General features: G+C 41.4%; 2 protein-coding genes and 1 pseudogene across 3 annotated transcripts in view; all 3 read left to right on the top strand.

Annotated features, from left to right (window-relative positions):
- Positions 1-17239, top strand: part of HS6ST3 (heparan sulfate 6-O-sulfotransferase 3) — a gene marked incomplete at its 3' end in the record, with an annotated part of 651525 nt that overhangs the window by 449433 nt on the left and 184853 nt on the right. The gene's annotated exons all lie outside the window — the stretch shown is intronic.
- On the top strand, positions 6828-7768 carry LOC307176836 (putative palmitoyltransferase ZDHHC24; annotated as a pseudogene). Its single transcript has one exon. The product of its transcript is annotated as a putative palmitoyltransferase ZDHHC24 (transcript).
- Positions 15089-15417, top strand: LOC307176446 (guanine nucleotide-binding protein G(I)/G(S)/G(O) subunit gamma-5-like; the record flags this gene model as incomplete). The annotated part of the gene is made up of 1 exon (XM_079902553.1): positions 15089-15417. One exon carries the CDS (start codon positions 15089-15091, stop codon positions 15287-15289), a length of 201 nt encoding a protein of 66 aa, XP_079758679.1. The 3' UTR covers positions 15290-15417.

The following is a 17239-nucleotide window of genomic DNA, read 5'->3' on the forward strand; positions in this document are numbered from 1 at the left end:
GAAGCTGGTTGGAGATTTTAAACTAATGAGAGAGAGATATAAATGTCAAAATTGATTAGGTACTTAATTGATCTCCTGTATAACCAAAATATATTTGAACACATGCCTCTTTCACATATAGAAACCATTCATGCACAACCTTGTATTTTTGCATTTGAGAAACATAGCAGGTTGGCTCATTTCCCAAGCACATATGATTCTGTGTTTACCTATGCAGATATCTGTCCATTCATGCATGCATAGAGTTGCCAGCTTTTACAAATAAAAATAAAGGATGCCCAGTTAAATTTGGATTTCAGAGAAACAACAAATAATTTTTTATATTAGTATGTGCCAAATATTGCAGGGGACTTGTTATATAAAAAAAATTAAATCATTCTTTGTTGATTTGAAAGCCAAGTTTAGCTTGATATCCTGTATTTTATTTGACAACTCTACCCACTACCGCCCTCCCCCAGCAGCACGTGTAGATTTTCACTTAACACCATTTTTGGTCCAGTCCCTCACCCTCACCCCAGCGGGGTAGCTGCTTGGCTGCAAGGGGTCAGGTGGGTCCTGGGGGGAGGGGCAACCTAGCTGCTTCTCATAGAGACCTTGGTGTGCCTGGCACATCAAGGTGCTCAATAAACATTTATTGAATACATGCCAAATACCTTCAAATGACCTTTATTGAAAAGGTAACACACCCAGGCACTGTTGGGCTTTGGAGGAATAACAATGAACAGGACATTATGCCAGGTCTCTTGTCTCTGATGTCTTAGAGAGAAGCCCAATCGTGAACTCCATGCTATATGTAATAAGAATTACAGGCCCTACAGGCTACAGGCATCTTGGGTTCAGATTCAGGGAAGCTAACCTTGTGACAGTGCCTGGGTCAATCCCATAAAACAAAGAATTGTCCTGCCAGAATGAGAACTTTGTGTCTGAGAGAAACTCAGGCTTGAGCCATCCGTGCCTCACCTGCAGAGCTGGGAAGATTGTCATGGGGCACAGACCATGTGGAGGGGAATTGGGGAAAGGAGTTTCACAGGAAGGAGGAAGGTCCAGTGCTTGGGAGAAACACACGTCTTCTGTAACAGGGGAAAGGTATCAGTGGGAGGCTACCAAGGACTTCGAATGTGGAGGTTGGAGAACTTTATGAAAATAATATTTAGAGAATATTTTTGCATTATGTCACTTGGGTTAACTCTGATGAAATATAATTCTCGCTATTAATTACGGTATCATTTCTGTACTACACTTGGCACTGCTACAGAGGACTTTTTTCTTTATTCATAGTGTTTATCTTCTCAAGTAAACTTAAAAAAAATTGAAGTCTATCATACATATTAAGAAGTTCACAAATCATAAGTGTGCAATGCAGTACCTTTTCACAATAGGAAACTACCCATGTAACAACCACCCAGTTCAGGAAAAAGAACGCGGCCAGGACCCCGAACCGGCCCCTGCCTGACTCAGTCACTGTTCCCCACTTTTCCCCCAAAGCGACCACTATGCTGATTTCTGTCACCACAGTGATTTTGTCAACCTTTGACGTTTACATAAATGGAATTGCAGAGTATATGCTATTGTGTTTGCCTTCTTTTGCTCAACTTGATGTTTGTAATATCCACTCCTGTTGTTTTTATAGCGGAAGTTTGTTGATTTCCATTGTCTTTATTATACCATTGTATAAATATGTCACAACTTATTTATTGATTCTGTCTGGATTGCCTCCTGGTTTGAGCTTTTACAAATAGTGCATCTATGAATATTCATATCAGTGTCTTTTGTGAGTATATTTATGCATTTCTGTGGGGCGTATACCTAGGAGTGGAATTGTTGGGCCATAGAGTATGTATATGTTCAGCTGTAATAGATACAGTCAAGCAGTTTTCCAGAGTGGTTGATTCCACTTACATATGTGAGAGTCCCATTTGCTTTACATGAGGACAGAATTTTTTTTAAAAGGCAGTAACTTACAGGAGTAGGATACGATGGAAAAAAAAAGTATTGCCTTAAGAGAAACACTGCCTGCTCTGTAATAATTTTATGCACGCTTGGCATACTTCAGCGTCTGTAACGAAGCTGATCACTTCCTTTTGTGAAATTTTACCCCTGTGCCTACTTGAACCTACTTCAGACCAGATAATGATGGTAAGTATCTACTGAGTCTAGGAAATTCACATTATCCCCAGAATATTGGGGCTATGGGAATAACTTACTTTGTAAGTGTATAGTGTTCCTTTAACGAAATCATAAAAATCATTGCTGTGTTATATGAAAAGTTTATGAGGTCACATGAATGCTTGCTTACTGTGCATATGGTGAGAGCTGTGCATTTCAAGTTAAATATAGGAGCAGTTCTGGCTGTAAAGAAGTAGTTTAAGAAATCAAGAGAACTATAAATGGCCATCTGCTCTCTTCTCCATTTTTATTTGCTGAATTAACCCAGTGAAATATTTTAATGAATAACGGGTTGATATTCCATCTGTTTGTTAATTTTTTCAAACTATACAATAATCCATCATTTTTACTGAGTGGAAACAATTTGCTACTTTGTAAAAATATTTTTAAAAATAGAGGCAGTGTGTGTAATTCAACTTTCCATTAATTTCAAGTGCGTTTTAGAGATGGAGCTAACTGAGAGCATCTTTTGGGTCAGGGTGCTGGGGAAAGAATTTCAGTTCTTTGAGATCACAGTTCATACTGGGTGATGCATATCATTGTTTTATAAGATATGTGTGTTTGAGCTTATTTGAATAGAACATAGAGAGAACCTTTCTCTGTATAGCCAAAGGTTGCTGAGATGGAAATAGCATCCATGATAATATAACACTTTGGCAAAAAGAGTGTAAGGATTACTTCTTTAAAAATAATGTAAAACATATGTCACTATCGGAATGGCGCTTATGGCTTTCCAATTCTGTACTCAGTGCTACGAATCTGAAGCAATTGGAGCATATGACTGTGTATATATGTATGTGTGAGTGCACGCAAAGGCACACACTTAAATTACAAATTCATTTAAGTATATTTTAAATTTGTTTCTGGGTTTTGTTTTGTTTTGTTTGTTTTTGCTTTTTCTTTTGATTTCTCTTTAGTTGGCATGGCACACGTTATATGCTTTCAGGCCACTTAAGGTTCACGTGTCCAGGAGCAGATGTCAGCTTAATGGCATCTTTAATGCCTGCTGTGCCACGTCCACAAGTAAATTCCCTGAAACAGGATTTGGCCAGAGGGTTCAAGCTGACATTTGGAGAATTGATGGATGAGGTGAGAGGTGGAGAAGAACAGGGAAAGAGCTTTAAAATAATCCAGTATTGACGATTTTTAACATTTCTACATCATTTACCAAATATTTTCTCTTCTGGTGGTTTTCTAGCTCAATCAGTTTTAAATAATTTATCAACAGATTTTTCAAAGCCTCTACTCCAGTTCTTACAGGTTTGGGGACCTGAGGGTATTCTTACCTATCAGTAGAGATATATTATTCCCTTTAAAGATAAGGGGTATTTTGTACAGAGGGAATGGAAAATAATTAGTAACAATGTTCCTGTGGATTACAGGAGCCTCTTCTACATTAATATTATTTTGAAATAATGACTAAATTCTGAAAATTATGACAACGTACCAATCACCAGGTCTACAGTAGATGAACCGTCTTAGAAGCACACGTTTTAGTCCCACCGTATTTCACTTACAGCTTCTTTCTCCTGAGCAGAATGGATTAAAGCCATAGCTTTTTATTTACTCCTTAGACCTGTCTATGAAATAGTACATACTTAGATTTTCGTAAGTCTCTTGGGCCTCACATATTGTTCATATGATCTCCCACAGCCACTTTTCCCCCATATTACTAACCAGAGTATCTAGTAAAATTGGCACTATTGTATCCCGATGCATAAAGTAAATGATACATTATGAAGTTTTTCAAGAGAAGGTTCCATTAAAATGTAAAGACCAGGCAAAAGAGAAACAAAAATTAAATGAGTCCGTGTTTTAAATGATTCAATATAAGAAGTCAAGGATTTCTGTTTGGAGGAATATGAATATAGAAATGTTTGGACAGATAGCACCAAACTGTAAAGAGAGGACTTCTCTGTGGTTATGCCTTGGAGGATTTTTATTTATCTTTTTTAATGTCCTTGTAAAATTTAGTTTCAAAATAGACTATGAATGTTTCTGAGAACCTGTGGTCAGAGAAATGACAGTGCAAAATGTTTCTATGACCTACAAAGTATAAATAATAGATGGGTGTTTACTGACAACAGTCCAATACAATGCAAATGCATATGATGTGCATCTATGGTAGAGAACTGAGTCCATCATGGCGATGTCAGGAGCAGAACTCAGCTGACACTGCCTCCCAGTATGTGCCAGTAGATTCCTCAGTAGGTCATGTCTGACACAGTTACGTATTTTCAAGATCATAGGGACATTTTCTTCAATGACAAAGAGGGAATATAACAGAGGAAAAATCATTATGTTCTATGAAAATTTTCCCATGAGGTTAGTGGAAATAATTCCATTCGAACATACTTTAATTTGAAATATACAACACTTTAATGTTTCTAATAAAATATGTTGATAGAAAGTGTTCTAGGAAGGGCAATACAGCCTTCTCCTTAAATCTTCAAGAAAGCATACACGATAGAAGTTCTTTTCCTCGCTCTGCTACAGAGCTCGTAGGTAAGCTGCATGATAGCAGATTTTCTGCTGTTCTTCACCAACGTATCTCTAGTGAGAACACAGTACAGGGCACACAGGCTCAGAGGCGGATCTCAGGACACAGACAGTAACATAAAGGAATGACTCTGGGCATGGATTCCGGCATCAGCTAGCCTGGGTTCAAACCCCAGTTTCTACAGTTAATGGCGTCTGTAGCCTTGGGGGAAATGACGTAATCTCTCCAAGCTTCAGTTTGTGCCTTTGGGGATAAAGTTAATGACCTCTAGGTTATTGTGAAAATTAAGATTTTATATATAAAATATTCAGTTCCGTAAGTGGCAGAATTTGTGCTCCAAAAAAAAAAAAAAAGGTAACTATGTCATATACTAAAGCTTGAGCTCTTCCTGTCCCACGTAGAATTATTTATTTATAAGCAAAAATTTTGGATGGAGAATGAGGCTTACGCATGAATATCAAAAATACTAGAGAATCTCTCAGGGCATTAGTGATTTCCAGCACCCCCAATATGATATAGCTCTCAGAAATGCCAGGGACTGGCGTTATTCCCTTACGCAGTCAGTCACTGATAGCTGATTTATAAGTTAACTTCCTTTGTTCCTTTGCCTTAATTGTGTACCATGGTGTCCAGGAAGGAGAAATAACACCAGAAGCTTGAAATCCCTCTGAGAGTGACGTATGTTTATCAAAATCCATAAAAATTTTCGATTATACAATCTGTTCCATGAAAAAGCCTGTGTTGATTATCATGTTAATTAGAATACCTTCTACTCTACTGAAATGTCCTATACGATCAATATTTTACTGCCTTGTATCTCAAAGCACGTAATTTCTAGTTTTCTGAAATGGAAGAGACAGATAGTACCAAATCTTTGTGTTATAGCCGGTTCCCCAGAGAAGCTTGTAGCTGTGCTAAAAAAAAAAAAAAAAGGGAAAAAGAAAATCTTAAGGCATATTGCCTGAACTATATACTGGGATATCATAGAGACATTTTTAACCTTATCATGTAAAGCTCAAGGGTATTACCTTCATAATCAGCCAAAGAAACGTATTAGGTTTCAAAACAAAAGCAAAAAAACGGAGACACATCACTTCTCCCTTTCTTATAACTTTCTTTTCTTTTTCTGATTTACCTATCAATGTTTTATAAATGAAGGGAAATTTTTACATAGACATTTCATTTCATTTGATGAAATGAAAAATAAAATTATAAGATTAACATATTGTAAAGAGAGCACTTGATTGTTTTCAGATCAAAAGATTTGAAGTGATACACATGTTAATTTCATTTGGACAGAAATATTTTTATTTAATGCAAGCAGTGTGTTAGGAACTGTAGACCCACTGACATAAATAAGATACGATCTCTACCTTCCAAGAGGTTTCGGTCTATTTGATGAAACAAACAACTATATAAAATAGCTTAAGGTGAAATGGAATATGTGTGACGAAAGTACAAAGCCCAAAGCCACCTGCCAAGAAATACCAGAGAAGCCTTCATCAGAGAATTGGAAATCCAAGTTAATCACGGAAGGATTAAGTGACCTTTTCTTAGGCATACAAGAAGAGGAAGTACTTCCAGGAAAGGGAGTATCATGAAAAAGTCATCCAATTGTGAAGGTTTGGGGACCAGACAATGGGTCGAGCTTGGCTGGAGCAGAAAGAGCATGGACGAAATGCATGTGGTGTCAACAGGACCTTGAATGGAAGGCCCAGGGGACTGACTTTACAAAGTAAGCGGCGGCCACTGAGGATTTCTGAGGAGGAAAATGATCTGACCTGTGACGGATCACGCTTCCCCTTAGTTTGCGCATCTCAGTCGGTGGCAGCTTCATCCCTGCAGAAGCTTGGACCCCAAATCTTGGAGTCATCCTGGACTCCTCTCTCTCTCACCCAACATCCCTCAGTCAGGAAATGCTGGGGACTAACCTAGAAAATAACCCGAACCTGGCCACATCTTATGTTCCCCTCCATCTTCATCAAGATACGTCATCACTCACCTAGCCTGCTGTTTCCTCACTTATCCTCCTGTGTTTACTCTTAACTCCTCGTCTTAGAGTTTCTTCTCTACACAGCAGCTATGGCGATCCGTTTACCACAAAAATCCAGCAGCGGGAAGCGGCGGGGTACCCGGGATCCACCGCTAGTGGGTCCAGGCCATGGGGCAGCCCTGGGCGGTGGGGAGGGCGGAGGCGGCGTCCGTGCGGCTGCCTCTTGGGCCAGGAACTGGCCTACGTGCTGGTGCTGGGTCCCGGGCCGCCCCCGCTGGGACTCTTGGCCCGGACCTTGCAGCTTGCGCCGGCAGCCTTCCAGCTGCTCAACCTACTGGGCAACGTGGGGAGCTCTTCCTGCGCTCGGACCCCAGCATCCAGGCTGTGATGCTGGCCGGCCGTGGTCAGGGCCAGGGCTGGGCTTACTGCTACCAGTGCCAAAGCCGGAAGCCACCGCGCAGCGGGCATTGCTCCGCCTGGCGCCGCTGCATCCTGCGCCGGGACCACCACGGCCGCCCGCTGGGCCGCCTCGTGCGCTTCCGCAACTACCGGCCCTGCGTGTGTCTGCTGCTTCACGCCGCAGGCGTCCTGCTGCACGTCTGTGCGCTGCCGGGCCCTGACCCGTCAGCCCTGCTGCGAGCCCACACACTCCTGCACACCACCGCCCTCCTCCCGCTGCCTCGCAGGCAGTGTCTGCGGCGCCGTTCGCGCTGGCCTTCGTGACCGACACGTGTCTGGCGTGTGCACCGCTGTGCGCGGCTGGACTGCTCTTCGGTGGGATGTTGCTGCTGAGGGGCCAGACCACGTGGGAGTGGGCTCGGGGCGGCACTCTTACGACCTGGGCCCCTCCCGCAACCTGCAGGCGGCCTTGGGACCCCGCTGGGTCATTGTCTGGCTCTGGCCCTTCCTGGCCTCCCCGTTGCCAGGGGGACGGCATCACCTTCCAGACCACAGCTGATGTGGGACTCATGGCCCTTCCTGAAGAGCGTGAGCTGTACAAGGAGTGGGGAACGGGAGAGGGGACTCATTTCAGACCCACCCCCAGCCTCAGAAGGGGCGGCAGGCTGGTACTTGATGCCTGCTTTCGGCAACTCCAGCCCCACCCGTAGCCTTGCCCTTGCCCAGCTTGGACTCCTAGTGTCCAGGGCTTGGGCCCTGCGGCTCTGCCTCTATCAGTGGCCCCTGAGCACAGCGAAGGGTCTGGCAGGGGGCTGCTCGGCCTGCCCAGCTGCCCCTTTGCCAGGTTAATAAAGTGCCCACTTGGTTCTCTGACTCCCCCCATCTTTGTGGGTTTCTGGACCTTCACTGTTGCCCGGGCTGCTGTTTTTGGTTCCTCTGATTGGCAGGCCAATGGCCACTGAGCCTGCGCGTCCGGAGCCTGTGCTCTGCAACGGGAGAGGCCACAACAGTGAGAGGCCCGCGTACCAAAAAAAAAAAAAAAAAAAAAAAATCCAGTAGCATTACCCTTCCATTCTAAATCCTCCAGTCGTTTTTCGTTAAAATGTGAGCTTCTTCAAGGCCCTGCGGGGTTCCTCTCTCTGTTCCTGCTCTGACCTGGCCCCTGGCCATTCTCCTCCTCACTGGCTTTGCTTCAGCACCTCTCCTTAGGCTCCTGTGGTTCTGTCAATGCTCCAAGCTGTCTTCCTCCTCAGAGCTAGTTCAGTTGGTTCCTCTGCCTGTGACACTCCTCCAAGATTTCCAGAGCTCCTTCCTCACTTATTAAGATTTCTGCTCAAAAGTCACATTATCAGAGAGGCCTTCTGGGGGAGACCGCCTTGTATGAGCGAGCAAGGACCTCCATCCTCTGTTCCCTGGCCCCTCTTACTGTCTTCGCAGCAGTAATCACCACGTGACCAATTACATATGTATGTGTTTTGTGTCTGTCTCTTTTGGGTAGAATTGAAGCACCTTGAAATGTTGTCAAGCATTTACGTATATCATACATTCCAGGCGCTCTTTAAAGAACTTTACAAATATTAACTCATTGAATACTCATAACAACCCATGACGTAGGTAATATTGTTCCCATTTTTATAGACTAGGAAATTGCAGCCCAGAGAGGTTAAGTAACTTACAGAAGATGTCACAGCTCATATGTGATGGAGCTTGAACTCACACCCAGGTGGTCTGCATCCCTCACCACTACTAAGTTGTGCTGTCTTTTGAAAGCAGGGACTTTGTTTTGTCTGCTGTTGAGCTGGTACCTAGGACGTGGCCTGGCTCAGTATTCAATGAATAAATAAACTTTGACCACATTACGTTGAGGTGGTAGTACAGAATCTCTCCTGTGTTCAGAAACCAGTGGAAGTACAGAAAGATAAAAATCAGAAAGTTTGTTTCTGTTCAATCACCGTATACTATTTATCTTGAGAATACACTTAACTTTTTGTGTGTGGGCTTTCTGGATTTTTTTTAATCTGCCTGCATGATGCCATTTTCTATTAGAACACTGTTATTGTAAACTCAGCAGTAAATACTAAATATTCAATACTTGACTGCTTTTCTATGGTCATGTACTGAGTTGAGCAAAATAATCAAAAGAAAGCTTGTCTCTAAAAGTTCCTCTTTTTAATTTCACTGTGGGAAATAGTCAATAAAAAGATGTTTGATGAGGAAGGTTAGCTTTATCAAAGTAATCAAGCTTATCTTGATCATCACAAGTGCCGGGCACTGTGCTGTGCTGTGAGTACAGAGATCCGTAAGGTACTCCTACATCTATGGAGTTCAAAGTCCGGGGAACTGTGATAGACTAGTAAGTAAGTACAAAGATTATTAGCAGGGGACAGCAGGAACATAGAGTTATGTGTTTGGAGAACTAGGCAAAGACAGAGAGGTGACAAGGAAGGCTCGATGGAGGAGAGGAAGTTAGGTGTCTTACGAGGCTAGCGAGTATTTGCAAAGCTGACTCAGGTCTGGGAGTGATGTCCGGGGTGGGTATTGGTGATGATAGTGGGTTACAGGCTTCCCAGACAGAAAAAAAGCATGAATAATAGAAACTTCCCATGTTGTAAATCCTTGTTCAATTTGATCTTTCACGGGGAAAAAGGTCTGTTAATTTGTGAGAATCCAATTTCTTATTAGCGCTATAAATAGCTTTAAGAATTTTGAAGGCTCAGAACTGCATATGTATAAAAATTGCTGACAGGAAATGATGTTATCATGTTATAGGCAGTTGAAAATGCATTTCCTTTTAATTATGAAAATGTGAGATTATGGTTTTATTTTTAACTTCTTCCTCTGAGAATTGACATTTTGTTACAGTTTTAGAAAGCAACCAAAGTTCTACAAACACTGGTTAAATTTTTGCTGAATTTCAGATTTGTTTCCATCTCAGATACATTTTTGTAATAAGATTATTCTTAACATTTGTTTATAATATATCTTTAAAATGTATCCAGTTATTTTATTTGTGGGTACAATGTGGCATAGATATTTTGTGGTATTCCATACATCTTGGGCAAGACATCTAGGTTTTTCTTTACAAAACTTTCACAGAATAACGTCTTAGGTTTTATGATCTTGAAAATTCCTTTTATCGGTATCATGCTTTCAGATGTACAAAGCCTGTCACTTTATCACTTTACCTACATTATATTAATTGATCCTAGTAATAGTTCTGTGGGTTAGACAAAGGGTAGCTACTTCAAGAATTCCACGTACAAATTCCTGCTTCTCTTTTTACTGGCTCTTCAAATGCATCGCACTCAGATTGCTGTTGAGAACATGTAATTCCAAAGAAGGTGTCAGGGCTCCCCGAAGATCATTGATCAAATGGCACCGTGAGAGCAACGTCGATGGACAGTGAGTCATGTGACCAGAGTTTCGATCAATCTTGGCCCTTTCATCACCCAGACGTAGACACTGGACATCTCACTAGATTTTTTGGGGTCTCAATTAATCACACGTGAAGATGATTTGGAAGGGAAGAGACTAAATCATCTCCATGGTCTCTCCTAGTTCAGAGTGCTGAGACTTGATGTGAACTTGAAAGTAAATGAAGCAGAATAAACACAACCATTAGAGGAATCGGTTAGAAGATTTCGGTGAAGCGTGGAAGTTTTAAGACCTTGTGACACCTGTGAAGTGCATTTGGACGTGTTATCCTAGGCATTCTGCAAATGGGCAGCATCTCCTCAGATGGAATGTACCAAAAGCTGGTTCCATGTTGGCCGTAGCACCATTTGATATATGTGACCTGAAATTTACTTGGTAAGGCAATTGCCTCATTTAAGTGATCTGCTTCTAATAGGAATTTTTTATTTCCCTAATTATACTACACGAAAATTGTTGTTTTTCTGCTAACAACATTAAAGAGAATTAAAATAATTATTTTCAGATATTGTAAATTAATAGAAATACAGTTGACACCGGGAAGAAAAACTGGCTTTCTTGTTTTGGGTTTTTTTTTTTTTTTTGCTAAAGAGTATTTTTTTCAACCATCTGCCTATGAAATGTGGAGTGAAAAATAAATTTATAGAAGTCATTTTTAGAAAGCAAGAGTGGTATTAAATGTTGATATTATAGAGCGTATATTTATTTTCTTATGAAATCCCTCTTATGTGAAGGTAGCTGTATCCCATGATCATTGTTGGGAATTCATTGTTTTCTTGTGCACTGATCCATAAGGTAGATAATTGACAGGAGGTTAGAGCTAAGATTTATTGCCACTCATGGTACATTTTCTAGGAAAATGCAGAACTTTCTTTTATATCATTTTAGATCAAAGGCAAATTTTATTACCAGCTCCTCAGAAAATCACTGGTTCCTTTTCTGAAAATCTGTGATCCTATTTGGAAAAACTCTTAATTTCTTCTCCGTATCAGAATCGCCATCAATTCCCACTCTTTGAACAATTCCTGTGTAAACTCCATTGCACACAAACCCTGCCCAAGAACCTCTGCTCCTGGAAGCAGAAAATATTATAACAAGGGGCCGATATTCGCATTATTTCTTAAAAACTAGTCTTTTATCCAATACAAAGATCACTATGTGAGAAAACTATGGAATCTCTGACCATCCATTCTTATAGATTGCACACCTATCAGAAGAAGAAGTCCATGAACCCAAAGCTCAAATTATTTTTCTTTCTCTGAGATGAATTACTAGATAGTTGTATTAATTCTATTTCCTTTCTTCAAGTAGAATAGAAAGAGGATAATGTAGTTGGCTAATTCTTTGAATAAGTATCTTATTAATTTGTGTATACTTGGTACCTAGTAAGTGTCAATAATTCTTTGTTGAATAAACAAAGAGCCCCCTAGGCTTCCAACCAAAGAGCAAATACACAGGTTGTTTACTGCAGAATAATCCACGAGATACTAATGGCAAAAGGATCATCTTTTCTCTCTGTAAACATATTCGAGTCATTAAGAGTTCAGAGTGAACTAAAGTCTTTCAAACCTCAATATACTTAGTGCTCACATGTTAAACTAATTTCTGGATGTGACTTTTGTAGTATGTCATAGAGATAATTTGTCTACAGTCGTTTCATAAGCATCACTGAATAGCTTTCCTGTAATGAAAGTCCATCATCATTATATTGAATATCACTTAAATACAGAATGTAAGTTGTACTCTATTGTAGAATGCATTTAAATACCTTGATTAAACCCTAGTAACTCAATTTCAAATGACATTTCATGCCCTTAGTCCCTTAGCTCCGCCCCCCCCCCAACCTGGTGATTCTCTTTCCTTGGCTTCTCACCATATTCATTGATTCTATTTTTCTATTAGTTTACAGAAAAATTAGGGTATTTATATGAGTTTTCATTAACTACCATTACATAACAGTTTTAAATTGTGCTATAGTGAGGCTAATTTAAATATACTGAGTTTCTCATTGTTGAATTGCATTTTAATACTATCTTTTCTTCCAACGTAATTCTTCACTAACATTTTTCCTTCTCAGCCTATTTTGTATTCCAGCTACTGTTAGTCCAGCTGAAATCTTTCATGAAGGGGTGGGGTTTAGCTCCATTTTAGCTGAGCTGGTTAAGCACCCCTGAACTACAGTAACTGGTTTCACTGGAGGAAGAAGATAGATGGGCAGAATGCTGGAATTAGCTCAGTTTCTCAAGGTCAGCAGCTAAATGCATGGTGCTGGCTGAACAGCATCAACATCACCTGGGAAATTCTCAGACCCCCCCCCCCCGACCCCAACCTACTGATTGAGAAACCCTGGAGGTGGGGCTCACAATCTGTGACTGCACAAGACTTCCAGGTGACTCTGATTCACGCTTAAGCCTTCCCTTGCTGTAGAGAATTCTCTGGGGGCTAAAACAAGAACACCACCCCATCTCGGGGAACTACAGGTGATAACAACCCAAACCTCAATTAACTTAAACCGAAACGCAGCAGTATGCATGGGTTTCAAGAGAGACAAACTTGAGCTTGCATCCCAATGAACGGATCCCTACCAGAGTCCTCTGGGGCAACGCATCTGAGCCTCAGGTCCTCATCTGAAGAATAATGCTGTCCTCGCTGGGCTTATGTGAGGATCAGAAATGATATGGGAAAAACAAGATCCAAAAATACTTTTACTTTGTCGCCAATGAGGCTTAAGTGTCTGGCTTTCACTTGCACAAGTCCCTTATAAATAATATTAAGTTTTGAAGTTGGTATTCTTTTTTTTTAAGGAGGACTTCAAATTATATTAGCTTCAAGCCCCACAGTATCCCAATGCACTCCTGGAATAGGACAGTGCTTAGCAGTTATTTGGGTATTGAATCTATTCACTGTTTCTGCCACTTTTTGTCATTTATTGATATATTTGAGTCCTGAATTTTATTCGCGAATGACTTATCAGCATAGCACATAAGCCAGGTGATGGGTGCATGGTACACATTTCTGGATGACAATGAGGCTGAAATGTATTTAGGAAACAAAACTTCAGTGCTGAGGGATGTGATCGCTCACAGAGCAGGAGTTCCCTTGCTCATCAGATCAGGCGAGGATCCCAGCCTCCCTTTACGTTTATCTAATGCGTGGCAAGCAAAGTGTTTGGAGAGTTGAATTTCTTTTAAGATAAAACCCTTTTTAAATCAATGGGAAGTTGCTTAAGATTCAAATGACAGTTCTCTGAAAGTCAGCATGTATACTTTGCCCTCTCTTTGACAATGATTATAGTAATTGAACAGGATATAGCCTTCTACATTCAAGTGTATGAATGTAGACACTTCAGATTGTATTTCCAAAGTAGCATGTATAGACCTAGCCATGTGTCTTTTCTTAATACCGATGATGTCATGCAAGAAAGTACTTTTTGCTCATTGGCTTGAAAATATACCCCACAACGTTAACGCAAGTATCCTACAGCATCACCAATTATCGCATTTCTATGCGACTTCTTTTCAATTAATTTCATTCCAGAATATAGAGTTATCTGAGCAGTGATTTTTTTTCTTTTCTTTTTTCTTTTTTTTTTTTTTTCGGTTTAATGATAGGCGTGCTAGCAGTTTCAGTATTTATCAAGTGCTGACTGGATCTTTTTGGTTGAAGAGTTGGTTAGGAAAATTACTGTCAAGCTCACTCACCACCGTGGTAACCGAATTTTAATACCTCTGGGGGTACAGACATTTATATAATCTAACTCTATGGCACTGAGGTACAGTGTATGTAGTGTATGTATGATTGAACAGAAAGTTTCAAACAGCAGCCTGTGAAATTGGATTTTAGATGTAATGTACCATAAATAAGTGCTATAAAGATTGCCTTTAATGCTATAAATCAGATTTTATTGGTTTCAGCTATCTCATTCTGGTTATTGTATTACCCACAAAATCAAAGGAAATCAAAGAGCTGGAATATTTTTTATTTTAATATCCCATATTCTACAGGAATGGCACACGCACCCTTCCAGCTTCCTTCTTTGGGTAGGTTGGACAAAATTGACAGGTGGCAGGCCCCGGCAACATATCAGTGGCAGGATCAGTATAAATAACCAAACTTTTGGGACTTGAAACCTTTTCAGATTTCCTGTCTGTGAAATATACAAGGTAGGTGAATTGGCAGGTCTCTTTCCTTTCTGAGATGCTGGCTGTCATGTTTTCATGCAAGGCTGACGCCTGTAGAGATTGGCAGGTGAGGTGAGCTTTGCAGCTTCTGCAAAGCTGATGGAATTTGGTGATGATGCTTTCCATTGGGGATAGAGGGTATCCATGCATGACCTATCGAGTTACTTAAAATGCCAAAAACTATTGCTATAAAATAAAGTTGTGTCCTCAAACAATCTCTCAGTGTTCAGTTTAGAATCAACACGCTTCTCCCCCAACACACACGCACACACATGCACACACACATGCGCACACACACTTTACAATGCTTTTTCTTCAGTATGATTTTAGTCAAGAAAATCAACATATTTGGCATTAAAAATTGCTTAGGAAAGCATACACGTGGGCGTGCCGATCTGCCCAGCCGTCGCGTGCGCCATGTCTGGTCCTTCCAGCGTCGCTGCTGTGAAGAAAGTGGTCCAACAGGCCCGGCTGGAGGCTGGGCTCAACCCTGTGAAGGTTTCCCAGGCAGCTGCAGATTTGAAAGAATTCTGTCTGCAGAATGCTCAACATAACCCGCTGCTGACTGGAGTATCTTCAAATCCCTTCAGACCCCAGAAAGTCTGTTCCTTTTTGTAATAAAATGAATCTTTGCAAGATTTTCTAAACCACTTTTCATAAACCGGTGAATATTCAACGGGAAGCTGAATTTGAAGCCAGTACAAAAGCCTGTCTCTATAACACGTGCCATACTATACAAACTTGTACTTTTGTCAGTCCTTAACATCTACGTCTCTGAATATTCATGAATTTCTGTTTCACAAGGGTAATTGTTTTATATACACTGGCAGCAATAAAATACTTAGTATAAAAAAGAAAACAAGAAAAGTATACACATGAACTGGGAGAGCCCAGGAGGCTATAGTAATCTAAATTTGATCTAGTTAGGGGTAGAACAGTTTTCAAGCTGTTAAAAATGCAGTTGTGTTTGGTCTTTGTGTAGTTTTCCTCTGTGTTTACTTGTACAAATACTCTGAGTTCCAGGCACTCTGAGCTGCCTACCTAGGCATTGTGGGGTTGGGGGTGACCTTTATTTTTCAAGGTTGAAGCCATAGGACCTGAAGAAGGCAAGAGGGGTAGCAGGGGTTTCTTGAAACAGAGGCTAGCAGAGAGCTACATCTTCATGATGCTTCACTTTTATTATTATTATTTGCAGTATGCGGGCCTCTCACTGTTGTGGCCTCTCCCGCTGCGGAGCACAGGCTCCAGACACGCAGGCCCAGCGGCCATGGCTCACGGGCCCAGCCGCTCCGCGGCATGTGGGATCCTCCCGGACCGGGGCACGAACCCGCGTCCCCTACATCGGCAGGCGGACTCTCAACCACTGCGCCACCAGGGAAGCCCCCCACTTTTTAATTTATTTTTACTGCAGCGTTACACCAGATATGTTCTCCTTAGTTCCTCCACCTGAAAAACAGCCATCCTTAGCAATCAGAGAAGGTACCAAAATGTTGTGCTTTGTCTTGATTACAAAGAAATCTGAGTCCCACAAATGCTTACGTAATCTCGAACTTACTGGAGATAAAAGCCATGTAGAAAGTTAGCACTGCTAATATTAGGCCAGCCCAAGTTCAGCAATTTTTTTTTTCCAAAATAGGAAATCTTGATGCCACCTTTCCTTGCTGTGAACTAAGCTGGAAGAGCTAAGGGGATTATGCTGATCAGGGCTTGACATTTATGACTGCCAGTTCACTGATGAAAATACAGCCCAGGAGCTCAGCCCTAGACCTGGGAGGCAGCTGGATCCCAGAGTGTGCTTTGGCACTTGTTTTAGGCTGCACTCAATTTTCTGGGAGCCCCGTGGGCCGCCCGCATGAAACAAGGAAGTGTCCCGGTCTGGAAGGGTATGTGCAGCTGCAAAGAGAAGCAAAGGGGCTTTTTTTCTTTAAGCACTTCTGCCACTAGTTCCATGTTCTTAATGGAACATGAAGCAATTTCTTTCTCTCTCTCTCTTCAAGGCTGGCCTTCTCCAAGAAGCTATCATCAGTGAAAACCCTCTCTAGTTTCAGTCCAACCAAATGATTCTAACCAGCATTTACCTTTTCTGTTCCTCTCTTTTCCATTCCTCTCTATATGACTATCTTTAGGCAAATGCTAAAAATATAATTTTATATTTTGGTTTATTTGGTTTGCTTCACCCTGTCTCCTGTCCTAGCTTAATCAGCCTAAGGTCACCAGAAATGACCTTTTATTCAGCAAAGTCAGTTCTATTGCACCATTGCAATGAGGGAGACTGCATGCCAGGGGAACTGTGGGGCATCTCACCAAATAAAGGAAAAGACAGAGGTTATTATAGGATTTTTTAAAATAAATTTATTTATTTATTTTTGACTGCCTTGGGTCTTTGTTGCTGTGCACGGGCTTTCTCTAGTTGCAGTGAGCGGGGGCTACTCTTCGTTGCGGTGCGTGGGCTTCTCACTGCAGTGGCCTCTCCGCTGCAGCGCATGGGCTCCAGGCGCGTGGGCTTCAGTAGTTGTGGCTCGCGGGCTCTAGAGCACAGGCTCAGTAGTTGTGGCGCAGGGGCCCAGC

Source organism: Stenella coeruleoalba (assembly GCF_951394435.1).
Source record: "Stenella coeruleoalba genome assembly, chromosome: 18".
NCBI classification, from domain to species: Eukaryota; Metazoa; Chordata; class Mammalia; order Artiodactyla; family Delphinidae; genus Stenella; species Stenella coeruleoalba.